The sequence below is a fragment of the Sinohyriopsis cumingii genome, chromosome 5 (assembly GCF_028554795.1).
Source record: "Sinohyriopsis cumingii isolate HCF-2022 chromosome 5, ASM2855479v2, whole genome shotgun sequence".
Lineage (NCBI taxonomy): Eukaryota > Metazoa > Mollusca > Bivalvia > Unionida > Unionidae > Sinohyriopsis > Sinohyriopsis cumingii.
Genome location: NC_142965.1, coordinates 138,272,874 through 138,296,749, shown reverse-complemented (window position 1 = coordinate 138,296,749; position 23,876 = coordinate 138,272,874). Strand labels below are relative to the sequence as shown.

The 23,876-nt window shown below is 36.4% G+C and overlaps 2 protein-coding genes across 3 annotated transcripts in view; both read right to left on the bottom strand.

The window, feature by feature from the left end:
* The window catches only part of LOC149800349 (uncharacterized), a 70,880-nt gene extending 67,841 nt beyond the window's left edge, over window positions 1-3,039 (bottom strand). Inside the window, exon 1 of the mRNA XM_089958392.1 lies at window positions 2,886-3,039. The gene's annotated coding sequence lies outside the window, so the exon portion shown is untranslated. The remainder of the gene's footprint in view (window positions 1-2,885) is intronic.
* Window positions 3,040-10,909: 7,870 nt separating this feature from the next.
* Window positions 10,910-23,876, bottom strand: part of LOC149800348 (uncharacterized) — a 37,952-nt gene continuing 24,985 nt past the window's right edge. For both annotated transcript variants that reach the window (XM_089959966.1, XM_089959965.1), the window contains exons 4-9: window positions 17,117-17,236; window positions 16,827-16,943; window positions 15,690-15,891; window positions 14,972-15,061; window positions 14,468-14,560; window positions 10,910-13,279 (exon numbers count right to left, since the gene is read on the bottom strand). In XM_089959966.1, coding sequence (XP_089816092.1) covers window positions 12,947-13,279; window positions 14,468-14,560; window positions 14,972-15,061; window positions 15,690-15,891; window positions 16,827-16,943; window positions 17,117-17,236 — 955 coding nt within the window. In that variant the 3' untranslated portion in view covers window positions 10,910-12,946. The remainder of the gene's footprint in view (window positions 13,280-14,467; window positions 14,561-14,971; window positions 15,062-15,689; window positions 15,892-16,826; window positions 16,944-17,116; window positions 17,237-23,876) is intronic.

Sequence of the window (23,876 nt, the reverse complement as noted above, 5' to 3'; positions counted from 1 at the left end):
AACATTTTCTAAAGTCGAAATGTCTACAAACAGTAGACAGCTATGTGACTTTAGTTTTGAAACTTACACAGAATCACCACATTACATTTATCCCGACAAGAGTCTCTATCCGATTTTTGCCATTTTCAAAAACACACACACATACACTTGCAAATTTACAAGACATCTCCAGTTCATGCAAACCACAAAATTCAATAGTTGAAAGAGCTGCCACCAAGTAGCGTATCCCTTCTATATCTACCTGTGGGAGTGTGTATACGCCAAAATGTCTAAGTGAGAAAACGTGTCAGTTTCAGAACGGGGACCAATAATGTTACAGTTCACTATTTAGTGTGACAAGAAAAATGTTACAGTACACAACACAATACTGCAAATTCACAATCTGTTATTAGATTGTTGACACTGCAATGGCAATGTAGACGGGCATAGGCGTTATTTTGCCACACTTCATAAGAACAAAGCAATCCGTCACTAACAGTAACTGATTTCTACACTGAAAAATATTTTATTTCTCCTTAGCTTCGGAACCGATTAAGTCGCTATTCATATAGCGAAAAGATCAAACGTGTTTTTGTTCTGCGCCTTACCACTACACTTCCTGTCACTGTTCGTAAGAGACTTAATTGGCTAACCAGTATTTCATACCGCCTTAGCTTCGAATCGTCTTTAGACCCAACACTTAGTCGTTTTACAATTATTACAATTAACGCACGAACAGTCGCACTATTTGTGATCACTGGAAATTGTGTCAGTCTTATTGCAGAATACATCCGGAATGTTTCGATTCAATATTATGTTAAGAACTTTACAACTTCGTTTTCTAAAGAAGGATTTTAGTAGACTACGTCTCAAAATCACTCTTTTGGTATTTCACAAACAAAAACGTTAAATTATTCTCTCGGTGTCATTATTAAATAGAATGAGTGTATTTGAAATTATTAGGGAAAATATACCATACGAAACGAAAACAATTGCCGTGATATTTTTAAAAGTACGAATAAGTGATTCCCTGGCTCAATTTATCTCGTAATGTCCAATTTCTCTGTTGCATAAACAGGCAAAACATGATAAAGATTGAAATCATAATGGCATCTGTTCCCGATTTATGATACTTAAAAAATGTCTCATTAGTCAGAATAAATGTTACTGAAGATTTTGTCAAACACTTGAAACTTTAAAAAATTTTGTAGATCGAATTGTATTGAATTGGCAAATATACATAGTTGTGTTTGTGCATGAAAGATAACTTTGTTTATGATGGCAGCAGTGTTAACCATGTGTAATGTGGGTTCACTGGTTTCGTGGTTGCAATTATATGCTTGTGATTGAATGTTAGCTTCATCCCATCCCTTTAGACTAATCAATAACAGAATCGTAAAATCAAAACGTTTGATTATTAATTTATAGGACAGATGTTTCTGTGTGTATGTGTACTGGTGTAATAGTGTATGAGAAATGGAGATGTTATCATTTTCGAATCGGTAAAGTAATAAAGGGGAATGTTGTGACTGAATGTTAGCCTTACCCCACCCCCTCCCCATTCAGACTAATCAATAACAAAATCGCAAAATGAAATGGTTTAATTGGTAATTTATAGGACTGATGTTTCTCTGTGTGTATGTCTACTGCCGTAATAGTTTTTGAGAGATGGAAATGTTGTCGTTATCGAATACTTAAATTAATAAAGAGGAATTTACCAACCTTTATGATAGTGTGCTATGTATATTTTATAGGCGTTCCAGTCTAATCATCGCTTCGACAAATGCTAACAGGCGTAAACTAGAAATAGTCAACGTAACAAAATAAACACGATGCTACTAAATATTCCTACGCAACAAAGATACACAGAGAGAGAGAGAGAGAGAGAGAGAGAGAGAGAGAGAGAGAGAGATAGAGAGAAGGGGATGAGAAAATATATATTTATAAGGCTCTTCGTTATTTGTTTATTTGTCTCAATCAAAAGTAATGCAATCTACGTAAAACAGTTCTAAAGTGTATATCAACTCTAATATTGGCTATTATGTTCATGTGATACATTTGGTCACGGAATATACAATCCTTATTCTTTCAACAATGCTCTGAGTTGTCTTTACTACTCAACATGACCATGCTATTATTGTCAATACATGTGCAGCGACCCCATGATATGACAATGGAAAAATCAGCAGTGCAATGCTTCCCGAGTGACAACACATGGGGTTAAATCAGGGTAACTGGCGCAAAATAATTTGTATAGTAGATAAACTTTAAACAGGTATATTAACGTTCAGATATCTCTGTAACTGTTTATGAAATTGTGGACAGCATTTTGACATTTTGTATAAACCGTATCACATGGCACTCTTGTTTTACTTTAAACGGCGACCTAACTCCAGTTTGGAAAAATCAATACTATACACATTCAATACTATTACTTGTACCTTGTTGAGTATACATGATTTATGTGTTCACTGGGTTTTGCTTGTTAAAGACTTAAACACATTCGCGAGCTTTTGACGTCAATTGAGAGCTTTTGAATAAAGAGTTACCGTTGCGTATTATCATGAAAGTCATTATAATTTTGAGAATATGCAAACTGATCCTCTAAATTAATCCTTTCGCTACAACGTACAAGTATACCAATAACAAAACAGACATACACATACACACACTAGACACATCTACATTTTCTGTTACACTGCGGTAGCGGTATTTTGTGTCATTAACATGTTCAGTGATCATTTATCGAGTATTTTTTCCAACCAAATATACCGAATCAACGAACTAAAGATACAACAGCGTATAATGCACAGACAATCAACCGGCTATTTACCTATGTATGAAACGTTGAGAATACAGGTTCCACCTATATATGCCTTACAGGGCAAAACATCGGGTTATCTTACCTTGTATGCTTGTATATTTTCCTTCGTTTTACTTTGTAAACAATACGACGACAGGACACACGTCTGTGGCTTTATCTAATGAAATCTCGACTTCATATTGATCAGGCTATTCTCCAATTTCCTTCCTTGTATCGTGCAAGGTACATAACCCTATGTCACTGCATGTAGTACTCTGTCCCTGTCCGAAATACTTTAAGACTATGTTATAAGGCTGTCGTGTCACAATCAGATTAATCTTAGAATAAAGGAACAAAGGACGATTGTTAGTAGATTCCGTTTTGCAAAATATATTTGTTAGAGCAATAGTAGGTGACGGTAAGCTGGTGCAAAATATGAAATTAAGTCAACGTGTAAAGAATTACGACTAATTTCTACAACCGTGGCAATTCCATTACTACTATTACAATTACCACTAATACTACTGGTGATTCAGCAACAGCTAGTACACCAACATTAACAACCGCGTCGATTTTATTCTCACGAAAGGTAAAGATCATGACATGTCAGTGCTATTTTCAACTTCTCTGGGTGTACCAAAACTTGTAACTGTATGCAACAAACATGCAATATATATCTTCTCCTCACGCTTGTAGTTTATATTATTAGTTTTCTAAGTATAATGCCTTTTTCTGACAACACTGATTTACACATGAACAAGCTAGTAGGAACATTAATTTTGTATCAAGTTGATAGCAATATACATTGACAAATGTTTTTAGTACAAAAAGCTGTATAGAACTAAACGCAAGTTAAGCATGCTAAGTAAATTAGTTTGCTACAATAAAACAATAAATCATACACACGTTTGCATACCGTACAAGAGGATAGATTGTTATAACAAGATTAATATTAAACATAATATGTTACTTTTTACGACTCATGGTCTTACACTAAGTACCAGAAAAGAGCGAAAGCTATCAAGCTATGTAATATTCAATAATGTTTTTCCTACAATACATAGCGAAAATATAAAAGGAACTTAGAGTAGTGTGAGCTAAATCCCAAATAATCCCAAATCTTATATAAAAAATCTGAAAGTAGAGAGTGTTCCGAACGAATTCAAGTGGTGTTGCGAATGAATTCCATTTTTAAATCTGCTGATGAGCCAATAGTCTGGAATGTGCCGATGTAACACTCCTAATGTATGACTGTGATATAATCCAGAATATATCTAAATTAATTCACAATACTCCCAAAATATAGTTTTATTCAAGCATATCAATGAGCACTTGCAATTGCATTGAATAATTTACATAAATAAATCCTTTTGAAGCACACCTGAATACAACTATAATACTTATTTCAACGGAACACGACTATAACACCACTTCAGCGACAGATGTTAATTGAAATTAATATTTCTGATGTAAACAAGCCTTTTAGCTCCCCACTTGGGTAGTGTTGAAATAACCACTTTCTGAAAAAAAATACGCTTTTATCTTAATGGAACTTTCCGTCAAACTGTAAACAAAGTTAGTTTCTAGAATCTTCTAAGATCCGAATCAAGGCAGTATCTAGAACTTCAACTGAAGTAAACATGTTTACAAAAAATGACAGCGGCCATATAAGCCCAATCTCCTACCCTTAATTATGAACAAAGTTCAATCACATAATGCAAATTAGCATACAAAACAATAATGTTGTCCTGAATAGATGGACCTCGCTTGCTCTTTGCGTTTGAGTTGCAATATTGATAGTACTACAATTGAAACTTGCATTTCTTTCACTTTATATACAATTTTTTTAACTTTTCAATTGCATTGCAACTAGCTTTGTTGAAAGTAAATTACAATGAAAAGACGTTTACAATTTTCATGACGTTTGGATTTATGTTTGAAAAACAGCTATTATTAGTTTAAATAAGTCACTAGAATAACTGGTCGAATTAAAATGGATGTTATTTTTATTTTCATTGTGAAATCAATTAAACAGATGTTGATTGTTAAACGAAACATTCAATTGTGCTTTGTTGGAATCTTATTTACCCTAACGATCTGATACATTGTTCGACTCAAGATACAATGTGGAGGTGGGGTCTGTCATATACTTTTTCTAATGGCTGTTCCAATAACACCTTTAATTGTATGGTGCGATATCTGGAGGTGTCGGTATGGTATTCCTGTGTAGCTACTGATGTAATTGCCTCTTCTCGTAAAGACTGCCAAAGTCTACTTTTGTAATGTGTTCATAAATGTATTAGGTGTGTATTTTAACGATCAACTGTTAAATTTGATTTTCAAACGAACTGAAATGTTTCACAATCTTCTTCGATCAGTTTCATTCTTTCACATAACTCATGTTGTTTGAGAATATTACCTTGTAGGTACAGTCCAAAAGTTGTCACTGCCACAGACGATATCAACAACTGCCCCAAAAGAGCTCAGATAAAAGATATGTCATGTACATGGTCGAATAATATGACGAGTATGATCCAGAGGCAGGATGCAAGTAGGTCTACTGTTCGTCATTAACAAGATCATTATGGAATTTGAAATATGTTTTCTATTTTCTTTTGTATCAAATGCATGGTGGACAGAGATATATTAAGCATAGGGTTAGAGTAGCTTTGTGCATGAATACACAAATGTTTAAAGCATGCAACGTACAATTGAGATCAATTTAGGTATTAGCAGTTTGTTACTATGTCAATTTACAATCTTCCAGTGGTTTTATTACTAACTTTATAAACGTTGGTTTAGGATATGAAATGTTTACATTAGCTCTATCGTTATTTTAAATATTGTCTCCTGACGGCAGATACCTATTGAGCAAAAATTTTAGGTATAAATCTTTTTTCATAAAAGTGAACATTTAAACCCAGAAAAGTCCACTGTATCAGCCATATTTACAAAAATAGATGAAGTACATGATTAATAGTCGTTTCACTTGGGCAGCATCAATCGGGCTGTCCAATTTGCATAATTTCCATACTTTCAAAGGTATTGAAAAGCTTGATAAAGTCGCAAATATCTCTTTCGAAATTTAGTGAATTCTTTAATTAGCTCTTTGTTTGGTTCTGAGCATAGATTTCCACTGGATCCACCGGTTTCCGCTCTTAGTATTGGCTGGTTCTAACAGGATCTGAGCGAATAAGATTAAGTTTCTTATTTGTTGCACTATTCCTTTGTCCAATGGGGTCTGCTGCTTTCGTTATTGACTGAATTCAACCATTACCTCTCGAGGAATATTCAAATTATTATTGTTGACACGTTCACGTTTATGCTCTGCGTTATCAACTTCACTCTTGGCTTGGGTGACTGAATGCATAGGTTTTGGATGCGTTCAGTCTCTAACTTTGGTTTCCGGTGGATATTGTTTCATCTATATTCTAGTCGCGGTCTCTAATAATAACACGCCATTGTTCACTGACGATCTGACTTCCAGAACAGGGTACCTGAGTTTGTCTGGCTACGGCGCTGCTAGGTTTGTAGACACTTCTGAACATTTGTGCTCTCGTAACATGCAAGAATTCAGATAATAGTGACTCCACTGTTATTTTAATCTATCATGATTTTATTTATCTTTGCAAATGTGTCAAATCCCGTTCATATCTGATCACAGAGGTAAAATGATGGCGGGACAGAATGCCGGAGGACAAAATGGCGTGGAGTTAAAGGTAAATACTAAATGGTAGATGCAGGAAATGGTATTGTCAAAATTGTATGGAAAACAACAGTATGCTCAAATTGGCAGGGACACATTGGTACGTGGTATGGTCAGAATGGTACTGTCAGGAATGAATGGGAAAAACTAGAAAAAGTAATAGTCTATATATCTCGTCAGTCTATTAAAATATTTGAATCGAGTTTTATTTAATTTGTATATAAAGTTATATACTGTTAAAACGTATCTTTAAACTGTGTGCACTAAACAGTTAAATCGCTTAATGCTTTCACACAACATTAATGTTCTAAACCCGAACAAAGTCTCCTAAGAATGCAATTGCCTGTCTGCTGTTGCAGTCGAACGGACACACATTAACGGCCTGTTCTTTACAGAGTCATCTTTCCTTCCAATCTTTTGATCTTCGTTTGACTTATTTATTTCAATGGGTAGTTACTTATACCAGTATTTGTCGTCGAACGTTTGTGGCCTCTATATTATTCAAACGTGAAGCTAATCCATATTTTGTTCATATAATTCATGTCCATTAAGACTGACATCCTGTGCATTTTCTCTACTTGTTTCCTATACCACAGAATTAGCACAATGACTTAATTATCCGTCATTCTGTATATGTGTTTTTATTTTGCTGAGGGGTACGTGGTGTGGGGGTGGTTAAATTGTCACCTTTATTTTCTCATTTGCTTTCCTGACCATATTCATAAGCATTGGAATTAAAGATTTCAGCCTTCCTTCCGCACGTGAACTCCATTCATTCAATGTATTAGTTCATTTCTGGTGCAAGTCCTATTTCATGATTGGACCTTCCATGCACAGGTACACTGCAGGCCACACAAACACATTCCATAAACTTGCCGCTCCGTGCATAGGTCATATACTTTTTCTACCATATCTTCGGTTTTCGCAAATATATATCCGAAAGAAAGGTTGCAATATTAGTATCAATTTATTATTACGCTCTGATAATCGGTATACTTCTCTTCAAAACGTTTAACATTAATTTTAAAATGTCATTTCTTACAGAAATTTCTATTTTATATAGACAGTTATTGCCAAGAATACTTTTTATTTTTACGGATTTAAATTAGTTTATTCACATTTATCATTGTCGAAGAAGAGATTACATTAAAAAAATTGTAGCGATATCTTGCGCATACTGATCAAATAATTAAGCAAAACAAAGTAAAACATAAAGTGAAGAGAAACTGAACCAAACTTGGTGCTGGGAACAGAAGACGCTTACGTTTGAATGGTCCTGACAAATCGTCACAGGCAGCTAAGTACTTTATAGACTACGAAACTAATCTATGTTTTGTGTATATTAAAAAGCATCTCGTAAAGAATGATGGACGACAATTGGCTGCAAAAAAAACACACCTGAACGAAAACAAAGATGACAAATAAATAAACGTAATATTCATAAGTAGCCTGTTTAATGTAAATTGTACGCATCAGTCGCTGTCGTTGCACAGGTACTACTGGATGTAAACGGAGAGGGTTCCAGGGCTGGAGTTTTATATTGGGCACCTACATGGTAACATTTGTCAAAACGAAACGCACAGCGTATCATTTTCATAGCAAAAAGGTTTCCTCTTGGGTAGATCATTGATAAAATGTAACTATGATTTGCCAAATTCACCAAAAATGTTCAATATCTTGGACGAATATTAACATTGCAGTCTATTGGAGTTGAATTAGTTGTCTAAGTCCAATTTGTTTATGTTTAGAGAAACCTTAAATACTTGTCGACTTAGAAAACCATATTAAATTATAAACGAATGGGCAAACAACTTGACAAGATATATGTTGTTCAAAAGCCGTCTGAAAATCTTCACGTTTTTTTATTAATCTGTTATAAAAAAATAAGACATTTGTTTGCTACCACTCGTGGACATATAGTCAACCTCGCTTGCAACATAATGACAACATTACACATAAATACTGTAATATCAAGAAAATCGTATTCATACATGTAGTTGTAGTTGTTGTTTTTATTGGTTGGACGTCCTTTTCAGATTATGATAGGCTCTATAAATGTCTGCCAGTTTATTGTTTGGATAAAGAACTCAGAAAGAACACCGACACACCAGAAACTATTTACAAACTTCTCACATACCCACGTTGGCAGAGCCCGACACATGAACCCATGCGAACAGAGATGAGATGTGAGCAATCTGTATAGGCATGCGCCTCAGGCCACCCAGCCGTCCGGGGCCCGATATTTATTTGCATACATAAACGTATGTATTACTATCTGATTTTTTTTAATACTGTAACAGTTGTTTAATTTGTGGATTTCGTATGGATATGGTTTCTCGAAAAATAATCGCATTTCTTTAATTAGTGAAATATATTATGCATATCATATCAAAACTAAGTAGCTACGAATCCATCCCACATACAGTACTGACATGTACACTGGGCTATCAAAAGGTTATAAATAAATGTTATTAATAACTGTGCCGCCTAACGTTGGTTTTACTTGTCGATGCCTTAGGTGATATGTTTACTGAACACATGTATATACGCCGTTTACCACTATATCATTAATCAAACATAAAGCATGCTCTGAATAATATTCAAGGAGATGTGTGCAGTGTATACACTGTATAACTTGTTGTGTTATAAATTTGGTATTGTCTCTCCCATCACGTCAAAATAAAGACTTGTCTTCTCTCATTTGTTAATTCTAAAATAGTTTAAGGTCTACGGTATTGCTTATGTTACCTGGATATCAAGTTTGTTTGTCTTATTATATGTAATGAAAAATGAATTCACATAAATGAAGCAGATCTTTAAAAGTGTTTTAAAGCAGCAAAATGGAAGTAGGTAAGAGTTATCCACCTTTTGCTTGGCGTCATTTTCAACTTGCAAAAAGGTTTTTAAGTCCGTTTTAAATTATAACGCAATTATAAACTGAGCGAGAAAATAAAAAAGCATTGATGCATATAAACTTTTTATTGAATGTGAATGGAAAGTAGGTATCAGTTTCTGTATTTTATTATTATACATTTCAATGGATACACGTACGATAAAGCCCTGTCTCTTCAAATGGATTGGCCTTCTCAAGTGTTTAGCATTTTGAAGTTATTAGTCGGATATATATCAAATGTGTTATACAAGGACGAAATGAACAACAATAAACTACATTCTGAGGTCATATCAATGAATGTTTCCATTGTGGGCCGCAATTTCCACTTATATTTCATTATGACTTGAATTTCATTACAACGTAATGTACAGAGGATATATTAGAAAGTAGGGACAAGGATACGTCCTTGTGTATAAAGTTCACTCATTATAATTTAAATACAGTTGTTCATGGAGGACAACTGTCAGAATCAATTTAAATCTTATCGAGTTTCTTACCAAGTATTTAATTTATGTACAGGTCTCAAAATCAATTCCAGAAGTCGACAATCTTTTTTAAAATTAGATGTAACAGCTTGGGTGTGAACTGGTGGTCCGTTTCAAAGATAAATCTGAAAGAATGTATTAATACAGGATATAGTGGTCAAAACTAGAGGTTTTGTCAGACATTCTGTGCAAATAATTACCAACAGTAGTATTGACTTTGCTTGAATGAAGCAGGAAAATCAATCACGAACATCGTGGCTCTTTCGTCAGCCAAGTGTGCGTAGATATGTTGTTGCCTGTGCGTTAAGATCGTTGTTGTTGCGTTATGATTGGCCTATGATTAATCATTGTAATACTAACGGTTCCGTAAGTTTTAATACACACACACATCGTGCTGTACGATATCAGTATTTTTTCTCAAACTGAGAAGGTGAACGTGCGTTTGACATTGTATACATAAAAGCTCTCTCTCTCTTGTTGTTGTTGTTGTAGGGTTTAACACAATTTTTCAGCACACGATAGGCTATATATGGCGGCCAGTATTAATGGTGGAGGAAGAACCCGGGAAAACCCGGAAAGAATCACCGAACCACGAGAAGCTACTGGCAAGCTTTCTCACATACCCACATTGGCTGAATCCGAGACTCGAACCCACGCAGACAGAGGTGAGATGGCAGTGATCCGTAACGGAGAGCGATTTAGACCACTCGGCCACTTGGCCCCCCCTCTTTATCTCTCTCTCTCTCTCTCTCTCTCTCTCTCTCTCTATATATATATATATATATATATATATATATATATATATATATATATATATATATGTATATATATCTTGGTAGAATACATTTTATTTCATTCAGCAAGCAAGCATATGGCATGAATGCAAAGACAACATTAATACAACTACCATTAGCAAGAATCTCACCTCTATCTGCGTGCGTTCGAGACTCGGATTCGGCTAATGTGGGTATGTGAGAAAGCTTGCCAGTAGCTTCTCGTGGGTCGGTGGTTCTTTCCGGTTTTTTCCGGGTTCTTCCTCCACCATTAATACTGGCCGCCATGGATAGCCTATCGTATGCTGAAAAATGGCGTTAAACCCTACAACAACAACCATTAGCAAGACGAACGGCTTCGCTGCGTATATCTTTCAGATTTAACTCATTGCACACTAATAAAGTACCTCGAAGTAATAGTGCTGGTGTAGTTATGAGGCCAATATTTAAGTACAATAATGCAGTACGTTCTAGAGAAGTTGGGTAAAGAGCAATATGTTCTGCTTGACAGCCACGATATTTACAACCAACCCTTTTGTATTTGATCTTTTTAATGTGCAACTCTCTCTCTCTCTCTCTCTCTCTCTCTCATCTAGGCATTGACACTGGCCTTATACTTGTATACAAGGTAAGTCTAATAAACATGAAGCATGAGACAATGCACTCTGATGTTTCCAGATTTCGGGGAAGAATGATACGACTATTGACACGAAGACTATATTGACATTAATGTTACTTCGATATTTTATTTTGCTGATTTAGAATCACAGAAATAATCACTTGTGTCTCAGCATCATACAGATAGTGACAGCGTGTAGTTATCAATCCAGGGTTAGAAACACGCTGAGTGTTCGATTGGTGTTCATGTAAAAGACAGTGAATCTGAACGCTTGAGAGCTGTTTATTATGAAGAAGTGGTTTGCATAACCAACAAAATGAAAATAGATGTAACCTGCAGAGCATAACCGGGAAAGGTAGACAGAAGTCAATCAAGAATTCGAAAAACAATGAAAGAAGTACAATGGACATAGAAAAGATTTAACAGAATAATACCGTTATTTTACTGAGCGAAATGAACATGTCTTTCAAACGTTAAATAACAGGATGACGTCGGAAGCGGTGGTGAAATTACCAGACGTGTCTAGGGACTTTTATGTATTGACTTCTGACAGCGACTATGGGGCAGTGCTATTGCAAGAACATGATGGAGGATTATCTCTGGTTGGATATGGTAGAAGCAAGTTGCCAAATGCAGAAGGCAATTTTTCTGTCTCGGAGACAAATACTTGGCAATTATTTATGGGATATATAACTTCCTACACTACTTATATGGACGTAAATTTATTTTGCAAACTGACCAACACACACTTGCCTAATTAGCCAGAATTAGCCAGAGCAAAAATTGCCAGATGGATGTGTTACGTATATTTGATTCGCATTGTCTGTTAGTTAGTTCTCCATTTATGCTTCTTATTTCATTATATGCTATATAAAATCGAATGTTGGATTTGACCTTTTCCAAAATCAAGTTCCTTTTCTACTTGATCTGAATCGTTCCTTCGCATTCTGTAAACAACTAATATTTGTATAAATATTTCTTCTATGAATATGGATAATATGAATACCTTTAAGAATTATTATCTTTGCCTGAGTCAAGGACATTATGTTAACCACATTTTATATTCTATTTATCTAAATCCACAATATTCTCTCTCTCTCTCTCTCTCTCTCTCTCTCTCTCTCTCTCAGTGAGAATATATAGTTACCCGGCTTAGATAGTAGTCAACTTACTTGTTTCCGATAATATATCGACATGAATTTAGGTATAGCATCTGATACCGTCTTCAAGGAACATGTTTAACACAGGAAATTTATCTAGCTTTTATCTTCATTTGTTCCTTTTGTATGATTCTCTGTTTCCTTATATTCGTCATCACTTTTGTAGCCAGTTCATCAGAATCGGTATGTGTATGTATATTTGTGAGATCTATTTTTTTGTTCATTGGTTTTATATACTTTGACTGTTCCTTTCAATTCGACAATCCAGCAACCCTTTCATTTTCATGGAAAATTTAATATTTTCCTTTTTATTGTCCTACGAATACGCATTTGTAGATTAAAGTAAGTGGGACTTAAATTCAGGTGTTTATATTACCTGTCCGCTCTGCTGCAGTTTTAGCACAATGAGTTCGATGACTTGCTTGATATTTTTAATATCACTATCAGGGTTATCACCATTGTTTCATCTACATTTATAGCATTTTATCAGCATTGTTTTAGAGTTTCTCTTAAATGATCAACAGTTGATTACGCTGCCTCTGGATTCCTATTGGATCCCTGTGCAATTCCTTTTTTCATGAGTGGTCCATCATTGTATAAATATAATGCAGGCCACACAACAAATTCCATAAACATGCCTTCATCTGAGTAGCTTACAAACCTGGCTGCATCGAAACGTAAAAGAAGATCGTTTGCAACATCACCTTGTGTCACTTCCATTTGGTTTTCTCCGAAATCGAGATACATCGGAGGGTCCGTTATACACATGAACCAGCATACACGAATACATTTCTGAGCATATATGTAAAGAGGTTCATCGACGTTGCCCTCAAGCAGATTATTCAATTGCTCTCTTATATCCTATTTGGAAGAGAAGAAATGCTTTATAAAACTGAACATTTAAATTACAATTTCTGCTTTACATCAGTAATGGTGGCGCTTACTAGTTATAAATGGATATGGTGGGAACAAAAATGTAAATATTGTACAGCAAAGCTAATCATTCGATAACAATAACCGTTGCAATAGTAGAAATATGGAAAATGACCTTACCTATATTTTCCATTGTATAATAGTTATCTGTCTCTGCTTAAGTGCTTGCAGATGAAAATAAACTATCAGCAGACAAAACTCTTATTAATGGCAATTATTTATATGCTACCTAGCAAGGATTGATTCGCAGATATTTAAAGATGTATTGCCATCGTTAATATTCCGTCAAAGTCTAGATAAAGTGGAAGTACCTTATACATAAATATTTAAATATATTTCGTACCTAGCTTGTCTTCTTCTTATTACGGCATTTGCGTAAATATTAACTTTTATTATTTATTAAACCATATCTCCTCTTAAGATTTGCAGTTATTGTAAGATTTATCTAGACATTTTTGTTTCTCGATGAGGTCTCCTACTTTAAATTACAAACGCTAGAAGGCAGTTGTGTAAAAACATCATACAATTTCCTTTAAAAGTGTATTGTATATACAGCTTTCATGTAGTCGACAGGTTGCATGATTCCATTCAATTTCTTGTTACACTACAAGTTATTGTATATGGTTTTCGTCGAAATTCATTTGATCTGCAAACTTTAAATGTTAAAGAAATATGTATATTCCATCTAGCATAATTGGCCACAAAATTGAATTCATTTGTATTATTTGACTAATCAGTTTATATTAAACTTTCTATTTTACACCAGATTTAGTTAAGCAATACCCGTCGTATATTGCATAAGATGATAGATTAGACAAATCAAGACCCACCCCACCCTCCAAAACAAATTCTTACCTGTAGATGACAAATAAGCCTGTACGACTTTATAACCTAACAACAAATGAAAAAATAATAACTTTGGCAGATTCAAATCGACACATTTTACGACATGCAATGCCGCTTGGAAAACGTGAAATAGTTTCGCAGTTTTGTTTAGGGAATTAATAAAATCACTGATTGCAAAGAGATAACTTCCCTTGCAAACTAATCTCAAACAGTATTCATATACATATTATATTATTAGGTTGCTGAACTGAAACTATTTTAAGTTATAACCTTTGTAACATGACCAAGAAGAACTTCAAACTCTTTTGCTCCGTATCTTCGCAGTTTGTTTTCTGTTTTCTTGATTACTAGTATGTCTTTGTCCTGGAACAAAAAATATTTCATAAGCGGAATTTACATTTCATGTAGAAAAATAGAGGCATTTACGCGTCATATAAAATTATGCCTGTCACTGGTGTGCTGTTTGTATTATCTCTATTCACTTTTATGCGATCTGAAAACAAGGAAGTTATTAAACTGACAATGAAATAATACAAATGCTGAGAGTCATATTTACCAAACCCATTTCAAGCCTCTCGAAATCTAATGAAGGATTATTGAATTTATAGGGTGTGCTGTATTTCAATTTAACATAACAGTCCAATGTAAAATGCTTAAAGTAATCGTCATAAATCTTAATAAGGAATTCAACAAAGCTTGTACTTCAGTTTTTGTAAGCAGTTTATCAGGACGCAAAGACGTGGGTTTATTTATAATGCTTCAATTTGTTTTTACCTCATCAGATAATCCTAGATAAGACAGAATTGCTTCATGTAGATGCTCTGTTGGTTTCCTTCTGGATTCCAAGCAAACATTGTAAATTATCTGGAAAGAACATATTACATACAATAGAAGTGGAATATTGTACTCAGGAAAATGTATGATTAGAATACGAAGAACATGCGTTATTTAGACCATTAAGTAGATGGAAGCCTGTGTTTGTTGGAAATAATTCTCAAGTTGGCAGACAACTTTCATTTCCTAGAGTGCTTTTAACGTTCCAGAGCTACGCGGTTCAATACACTTTCAGATGGCTGACAATGGCTGTATTAATAATAAACAAAGCGTGTTCAAAGCTGTGTTTGGTTTCTTTTCGTGTTGTTGTAGTTTAACTGTCATAATCCGGTAATAATGGGTCAGGTCTGCTTGTGACTTCAGTATGCATGTAGTTAGACTGGTAAGAGGATCTGCCTCAGTGGGGATAGAACGAAAATGTGCCTGCGTTAATATGCATATCATCTATTATTTGAAGGGAATATCTTATACTACCTATCATTTGAAAAATATTAATTCTCACAACCAGTGTTCGCTATAATGTTTATTGTATCAACATATTTCTAAATAGTGAATGACGTTTCGGTCCTTTACAATTACTCCATTAAACATATTTTATTGAAACTGATCACCGGTTAATTAATGTAAAATCTAGATGATTGTCAATTAGTATTCGTACCTGTAATATGTTCAACAGTTTCCTCACTGTCGTTGCATTCTCCAGACCTTTAACTTGGGAAAGATATTCGAAGGCATCAGTCCACTCACTGTCATAGAGCTCAGAGAATTGCTCCACTAGCTGTGAAGGTCTATTGGGATCGCTCAAGTCTGCGATCTTTGAGTTGATGTCAGTGAGCCTAACTGTACTAGTCTTACTTAACCTTTATTACAAAGATTGTAATCAGTAATTAAGAGTGGAATGAAGCAAGACAAAAACATGCGTATAAAGTGAGGACCTACAAGGAGGTCCTATATCAATACCAATAATTGCGACAATCGGAAGGAGAGTGATACAAACGTGGTACTCCGACCAAAGTATTGAAGCAATAACATAAACATGATGTTATAATTAAAATGGACAGATTAGGTAATGTCTGAGAAAACCGTTTTTCAGATTTATAAGTGTAGCACCAGACGATATATCTTTCAGTTACAAATGAATAGGATTCCAGAAATACATAATTTGCATTGCCTACAAGGACGTCATACATTTTGAAAAAGATCTGGACACGATGCAACCTAATTCCTCGATGCAAATTTAAAAGTCTTTTCAAGTTTCTATAATGTATTCACTAGAATTTAAAATTCGCCAAGATGTTTTGAAGTATTATTATTATTATTATTATTATTATTATTATTGAAATTATTATAACAAACATAACTATATATAGAATCTATCAGCATTTTAAACCCATTAATGATCGATTGTTTCAATTACATAGTTAATGTTTTGCCTTAATTATTTTACACCATAGACGTAGTGTCCAAAATCTCAATAATTGTCTAAGAAACACGGTCTCCTTTCTTCACACTGCATCATATAATAAATTAGACCTATCCTGCTTGTCAGTAGGTGATACATTTTTACCTGGCCTCTCCCCTAGTCCCTTACATATAATTTTCTGTTATGTAAACTTGGACGGAAAGACGTTACTGACTCGTTTTCTTAAACTTGGGGTATAATAAACGCTTATACATAAACATTCTGTAGAAATAATTGGAACCGTTTAAGATACTTATATCTTGCTATTTCGTCTTCATGCAATATTGATTAGTTACATTTTTAATGCATGGGATACAAACCCTAATAGTTTACCTTGTGAACAAGTTGTGGTTTTCTTCTTCTAGTCGTTTAATATTTACTTCCAAACTTTGTATTTTTCTTTCGTAATCTTTTTTCAAATTCTCAGATCTCTTTAAGTTTGCAGAGGAGCTGAAACAAACAAAGCAGTCTAGTTGGATGAGCACATAATAAAGTTAGAACTACACACATTTGCAAACAGTAAAACTGCTTTTTAAATTGCGTTGTATTTACACTTATTCAACATTTTACAAGCAAGACTTGTTGTAATCTATTATATCATTAAAATATACGAAACTACTTACATGGCGAGCAATCGATCATTTTCAGCTCTTAATTGCTGTACCTCTGCCTGCAATGCAGCTATTTTCTTTTCGTAAGTTGCTTTGGCTGTTCCTTCTTGATCGTTCTGGCCATGGCCTGGGCTACATGAATGCATTCAGAATGACATCACAATATGCATACATTATACACCAGTCCTAACAACCACCCACCCATTCACTCACCCCCAATAAAAAGAAGCAAACAAAAACATGCTATACATGAGGAATATATTGAATGGCTGTTTTACCTTAAACTGTTTGTCATATCCAGTCTACACTCCAAGCGATAGAAGCTTTCCAGTAGCATCAAAAGCAATATCATTACATACTAACTCAAATGTGTTAATAAATTAGGACATATTTATACAAACAGAGTATGTTAGAGATGGATGAAATCGTTAATGCTTTTATACAGTAGAAACTAAAACAATCATCATCATCATCATCATCATCATCATCATCATCATCATCATTAGTAGTAGTAGCAGTAGTAGTAATCGTTTTCTTTAGAACAGAAAATAACAGAACATAATGTTTATTCAGTAGTTCAGGTCTTCGGCCCATAATACATAACATAATAAACAAAGTATAACACAGTAGTAGTATAATGGGGCACCCTAGGGACAATATTACTTACCATTAAAAACAGGTTCCCGGCACTCTGGGAACAATGGGAAATTTATCATCGTGGGCCAGTCTAGGGAAAATGGGAATTTAGGATAGGGAATTTTAATAGGGTTGGGTCTATAGAGGGACAAAAAGTACTGGGCCTGTCCCTGGGACAATGGGAAAATACATTACAGGTAAGGTAACGTCACACGACTGAAGATGGGTAACAACGTAGCAATGGGCTGACCTCAGTTGGGACCAAAGAGCGGGAATCTTCTGTTTGAGGGATCCTGAAAATGCTTTCCCTCACAACTCTGCGGTGTGCCTGCGAATGTTGTCGCTGGTGCTGAGGTTCCCATTATTGTCGCTGTCTCTCCTACTCCTCCCAGTTCTCAGTCTGGGTGACAACGACTCTTGGTGGTGGTATTGATTGGGGCTGACGTTGTTGTGGCTGTGACTGTGTTTGACGTTGTAGTGGCAGTTTCGTCACTGTAGGTTTGACATCACATGTATGTCTCGTGATAAGGTAAGGCAACATTGTTCTTTTCTTTTCCTTTCTTCTTTCTTCTTCTTTTCCATTTCCTCCTCTTCTTTCTTCTTCTTTTCCATTTCCTCCTCTTCTATCCTGGCTTCCTCCTGAATCGCCTCCATTGCTTTCTCATCTAATAAACGTCTGGCATACTACAGGTGCATTTGGAGCTCCAGTAACGTTGCTGTTCTGTTGCTAATCTTCAATGTTGATGAATCAAAGATGAATAGCCAGACTGACGAACGCTTCCTTTATATGTGTGAAGCACGGACGTGAAGGAAAACATCCCCTATACCAAAACGTACAAGGTGCAAATGATCACCTCCAAAACACGGAACGCGCGAACCTAAAAGACCTAAAAGAAACACTCACTCACTTTTTCACTTACAAGCACTAACTACAACACAATCACATACAGATTAATTTGTAACAAACTACGGAAACGAAATGCTGATAGACATACTTCAAATAAAGTCAAACAAACGAAGTTTTTGTAAAACTTACTAACGTACCATTGGCAATTTAGTTATTATCTCTTTTCTAGAGTGATGGGTAGCCCTGAAAAGGGCTGTTTTTGTGGACGATGAGTTATGGCAATCTTTTATGATCTAAGATTGCGCCTCCGTCTGGTAAGAGTTTTTACCCACATGATAGGGTCTGCTTCTTCGAAAAGAGAAGAACTCTTTCGTGTCTACACGGCAGTCGAGAAAACCTCTGTCTGGTTCCTGATGCTGCTATTGCTGCTGTTGTCGTTGCTCGATCTGCCTTTGAAGTCTGTACTTTTCCGTCCATTCTTCCTCTTCGTTCCTGATTTCCTCTCTGAATAGCTCTTCTATCATGTCTTCAGTTACATTCAACATTCTGACATTCTTTATCTCCTCAGGCTTCGGTATCAGGCTTTGCCTCACACGATGTAAATTCACGTAATCTTCGTTCAGCTTGGCTAGTCTTGAGCACACCTTCATAGGAGGATGAGTCAACAATGGATGGGTAGACTTGAGACTACCCCACTTTATATGGTTCAAGCGCGGACGCGATATAAAACATCTCTGCACTGTTTTCAGTCGGAACGCTACGATAGTTTGATTTGAGGGCGAGGGATTTATATTCAAATAAATAACAACCAACAATTGACATTATTTAAAACAATCAAACAAAAAGTTTTCAAATAATAATCTATTTTGGACAAGGTTGACAATTTTGTGAAGTGAAGTTAGACTTCCAGGAATAGAAGTCATTGGGCCATTGATGAACACTACGTCTCCTAGCTAAAGACAACAGATAACCATAATGGTCATAAAACCATCGATCTACTTTGTCATCATTTATAGAAGACTGGCGATCAAAATCAGTTACTAAATGTTCTAAAGAATATTTAAGACTGCGTTGATGAAGAAAACACAATATTGTCCACACACCATGGAATCTGTGCCTTGTAATTGCACAATAATGAATCGTGTCATCTGGGCATTTCTTCTCATAAAGTCGATGATATCGTTTTCCAAAGGTGGCAATCCATACGAATTAAAATACTCCACACAACCTTCTTCAGGAAAGCAGACGGCTACCCAGTGGGTTCCTGGGAGACTACAATCGTCACTGTTTATGACATAAGCTTGATGGCCTTGAGGTTTGCGATGAGAAAGTTCATCTTTAGCACACACGACAGGATTCCAAGAAGCAGTGTACGAAGTGTGGTTCAAAAGGTAATAAAGTTCCCGGGTATTCATTTTTTGTGTTGTGTTGTTGTTTGTTTTTTCTTCACAGGTAATGATAAGTTATTGATTCAATCCTGACTTTTTGCTTGCAAATGTCTGACAAGTAACCGTTTCTTCGCTTCGTCTCTGCACTCTGAGCCATTATAGTTTCGATGTGATGCATCATTAGAGTCATCAGTGGAGGAGAAGAATGATCACGCAAGTCTTTATACCACTGATGCAACACGGCTTCTTCCGAGATGAGACCCCAAGCTTCGTCCAGATACTCGTCCAGTTTTTCTTCTTGACCCGGCATCAGACATTTATTTTGTTGAATTTGACTGGGATGATCGTTTGGACATTCACAAGAATCTTTCTTGATGAATTACGTAATTTTGTCTGCCAGGTATTTGGCAAAACAGGAGACTAAATGTTGTTCTTGTTCTGGCCATCTGGACTGCATCACTGTGTCCTTTTCATGTTGTCATGGGCTCTACTTCCACGATATTCTCCCATACCATTTTCAAAGATTCTCCACTATTCAAAGAGGGATTAGTCTTCCATCGCTTCTAATAGTCTATAATGGCTTCTCTCAAACTGTCGATTACAGTCGCATGATCGCATTCGGCATACATGATGACGTTCACTGTCTCTTTCAGCGTTTCTTCAAACTGAAGTTCCACATGAATCTGACCTTATTTTATAGGGTGGAAATGTTTCTCATCGCTACCGTGGTTTGGAGTGAAATCAAAAGCCCACAAAGCGTAGACTCCTGTATAATCTTTATATGTAATACCGTGAATGATGTTTGTCCCTAACTGTCCGGTAGGTTCATACAGGGATATGTACGATCTCTACTAACTCTTCTGGGCAAAGATAGGTTCAAAAGGTCTGCTACACAAGGTCTTGCCATCGTGACTGACTTCGGTTTTCTTCACCTTGAAGTAATCAAAGTTAAAAGATTTTCATCGGAGGCTCAGTTGAAGGCTGAATTGCTCACTATACTAAGGACTAAACGCTTGGGTAACTGTCATTGGAACAGATGATCTTCGAACATGGAATGATGGTTCGCGGGAACGGCGAACGTTTTCACTTCCACGCGTTGTATCTGATACCTGGCGGTCGTTCTGCTCAAAGTGTGACTGATGTCGTTTCCCACTTTAGGTAACACTTCCACGCGTCGTACGTAGAGTCTGGCTTCTTTGATGCAGTTTTTGCAATTGGAAGCAGCAGCATTAGTCAACAAGTGGAACGTGGCACTGCTGCGATTGAGTCTCAGGCGAACATTCACACCGTTCAGCAAATACTTGTCTTGCTACCACATGTCCAAATGCAAACGATCCATCAGTTCTAAACTACAGATTTCAGCAATTTTCTCTTTACGGGCTATACACCTCTTATTTTTGTGGTCTAAGATGTTAAACTTCTCTGTCTGGTCGAGTTTTTTTTCCATGCAGACATGCAGATGAGTGTTCTTTGCCTCTATTCCGTACATCAAGAGATTTTCCAGGTATGCTCGATACGGGTAAAAATCCAGGCTACTGCTGATCAGTTTGTTTTATTAAGTACAAATACACTGAGCTGAACAAGGAATGCATGAAAGTGTTGACGGGAGCTAGAGCCTCATCGCCATCTAGTTCCAAATTATCCGAGTCTACTTTTACTTTCAATTACAAGTAACTGCTATTCAGATCGATGTAATTTTCGAGCAGTCCTTTGATTCGTTGGAGGCTGAGTCCTTCACAGAGGAAACGGGATGAAATTCGCCCCATTGGGATTTTTGCATCGTCATCATGGTGGGTTGTATGGCAAACAGATCCAGTCCCGACTTGGAACAGGCGCAATACTCAAAATGCATCATTTTTTAAATAATCAAAAATGTCTAAGTCTCGGATGGTTCTTCTTATCTTAGTCTTTCCACGTGTCACCATCGGTTTCAAAACAGGAGCCACCGAACGAAAGGCCGATTTCAACATATCTCCTAAACCATATGCTCGCTGTCGAATGACGCATCGGTACACTCGGTACACTGGATACATAACTTACGAGTTGTTAAAGAATCCTTTTCGAAAATAGAATTTCACCCTGACTTTCCCTTTGGTAAATGGAATATTTTGTATGGCAATGTTGGCATGTCACAATACGACTTGCTTACTGGTAAAAATTGTGGATGTACAATGTAGAGGTGGACGGGATGGGCGTTTCCACCTTCCTGGTCATTGGCCGTGGCAGAATCCACTTTGAAAGGAATTACACCTTATACTCCAACACATCGGATTACACAAAGATCAAAATGAGTCCTTGGTTCAGTTCTACAGGGGAGCGAAAATACTTGTAATATTCCAAATGCTGTTGATCTTCGGATTGGAATTCGGAGACATTTTTGTGTCTCCATCTAAAATAGCAAACAAGTCACGACAAAAATGATGAACAACGTGTGGATATACTGAGGGTTCATCAATAGGGGAAGAGCCACTTTATGGTACTCGAGGGTGAAACTTATTTTGACGCTGTTCAGGGCTCTGAAAAACGTGTCCTAGAACCTGGAATCAATTGCGTCCACCAAATGTTGACCGCTAGAACAATATCCTGCCGAAATTGTCAACGGCTAGATGGCGAATGATGTATTGTTGCATAATATTTGATACCTGAAAACCCTAGTTCATTCATGACTTGTTGCACATGTTTCTTCATGATTTCAACCTGAAAAGTGGTTTGCTTTTCAGAGATGTTTTGGATTTGTGTTTGGTGAAAAATCAAAATCACAGCCACTTCCCAATGGGCTTTGTGATCTAATTGTATGGCCTGATTTAATTTGATCCTGTAACAACACAACTGTTTGTGGGGAAACACTTCCATGGAACTGTCACTGGGTAAGGTTAAGTAAAGATAGTTCTTGTGGTTTATAATTCCAAAGATCCGCTGCTGTTCGAGAGGTTACTGCAAGTCAGAGGAGTGTCTAAAAGAGGATTTGTTTGGTGATGATTGTTGGAGTGGTGACTGACGTTGAACGCAAAGTTCCCGTTGTTTCCGTTCGAAGAGTATTTCAGGGAAGGATTGGGAAGAAGGTAATCGATACAACTACTCAGTGAAACCATCCACACTTGTTTGTCTCCTTGTTGCAAACTCAAATTGGCAATGGCCACGCCAGTGACACAATAAACCACAAAGATTTGGCAGCAAAAGACGATTTGAGTTTTAGGTACACATTCTCCACACCACACCCACAGTTTTGCTTTTGTAGATCTTGCAGAGAAGAACTGGGTGAAGGAGTGGTCACTGCGGTTGTAGCGGTAGCTGAGGCTGCGTGGAAGGGCATGCTGGTCACTTCTTTTTATAGTCAATGGCTATCGAAGCGTCGATCCAAGAATTAAAACTGGCAGAATATCCTTTCCAACATACTTTGACTTCTTTGACACCGCGTTTTCCCACATTACGTGTTCTGCGTCCAAGAGTGCTTTATCTGTCGTACACTTCGTCTTCTTTATTGGTTACGCTTGTAACTCGGGCAAGTAAAACGTTCCTCTTAACACTCCCTCATTCATGTCTTAAAATGTATAGATGGTTGATGACGGCCACGCACTCATCCAGTACACAAAAGAATTCGGTGGTCCAGTTGGGTAAGTAACCTTTGTCGAAAGTGCGATTGGTTTTGCCAATGAGCACCCAATCTCCTACTGCCAACACTCCACTTTTATTTGGGACAGCCACTGCCGTGGTCGTACCAAATAAACTCTCGAAAACGAGCACTTCGTTGTCGGAAGTTACTTCTTGGGGGGCACGTCCGATGCTTGGATGGTAAGATTCGTTATACGCTTGAACCACGTGCGATAAGATGTCGATGTACTTGAGAGTGTGGTGATGCGTAAAATATTTCCACATGCGTTCTTTCAAGGTACTTAGACAA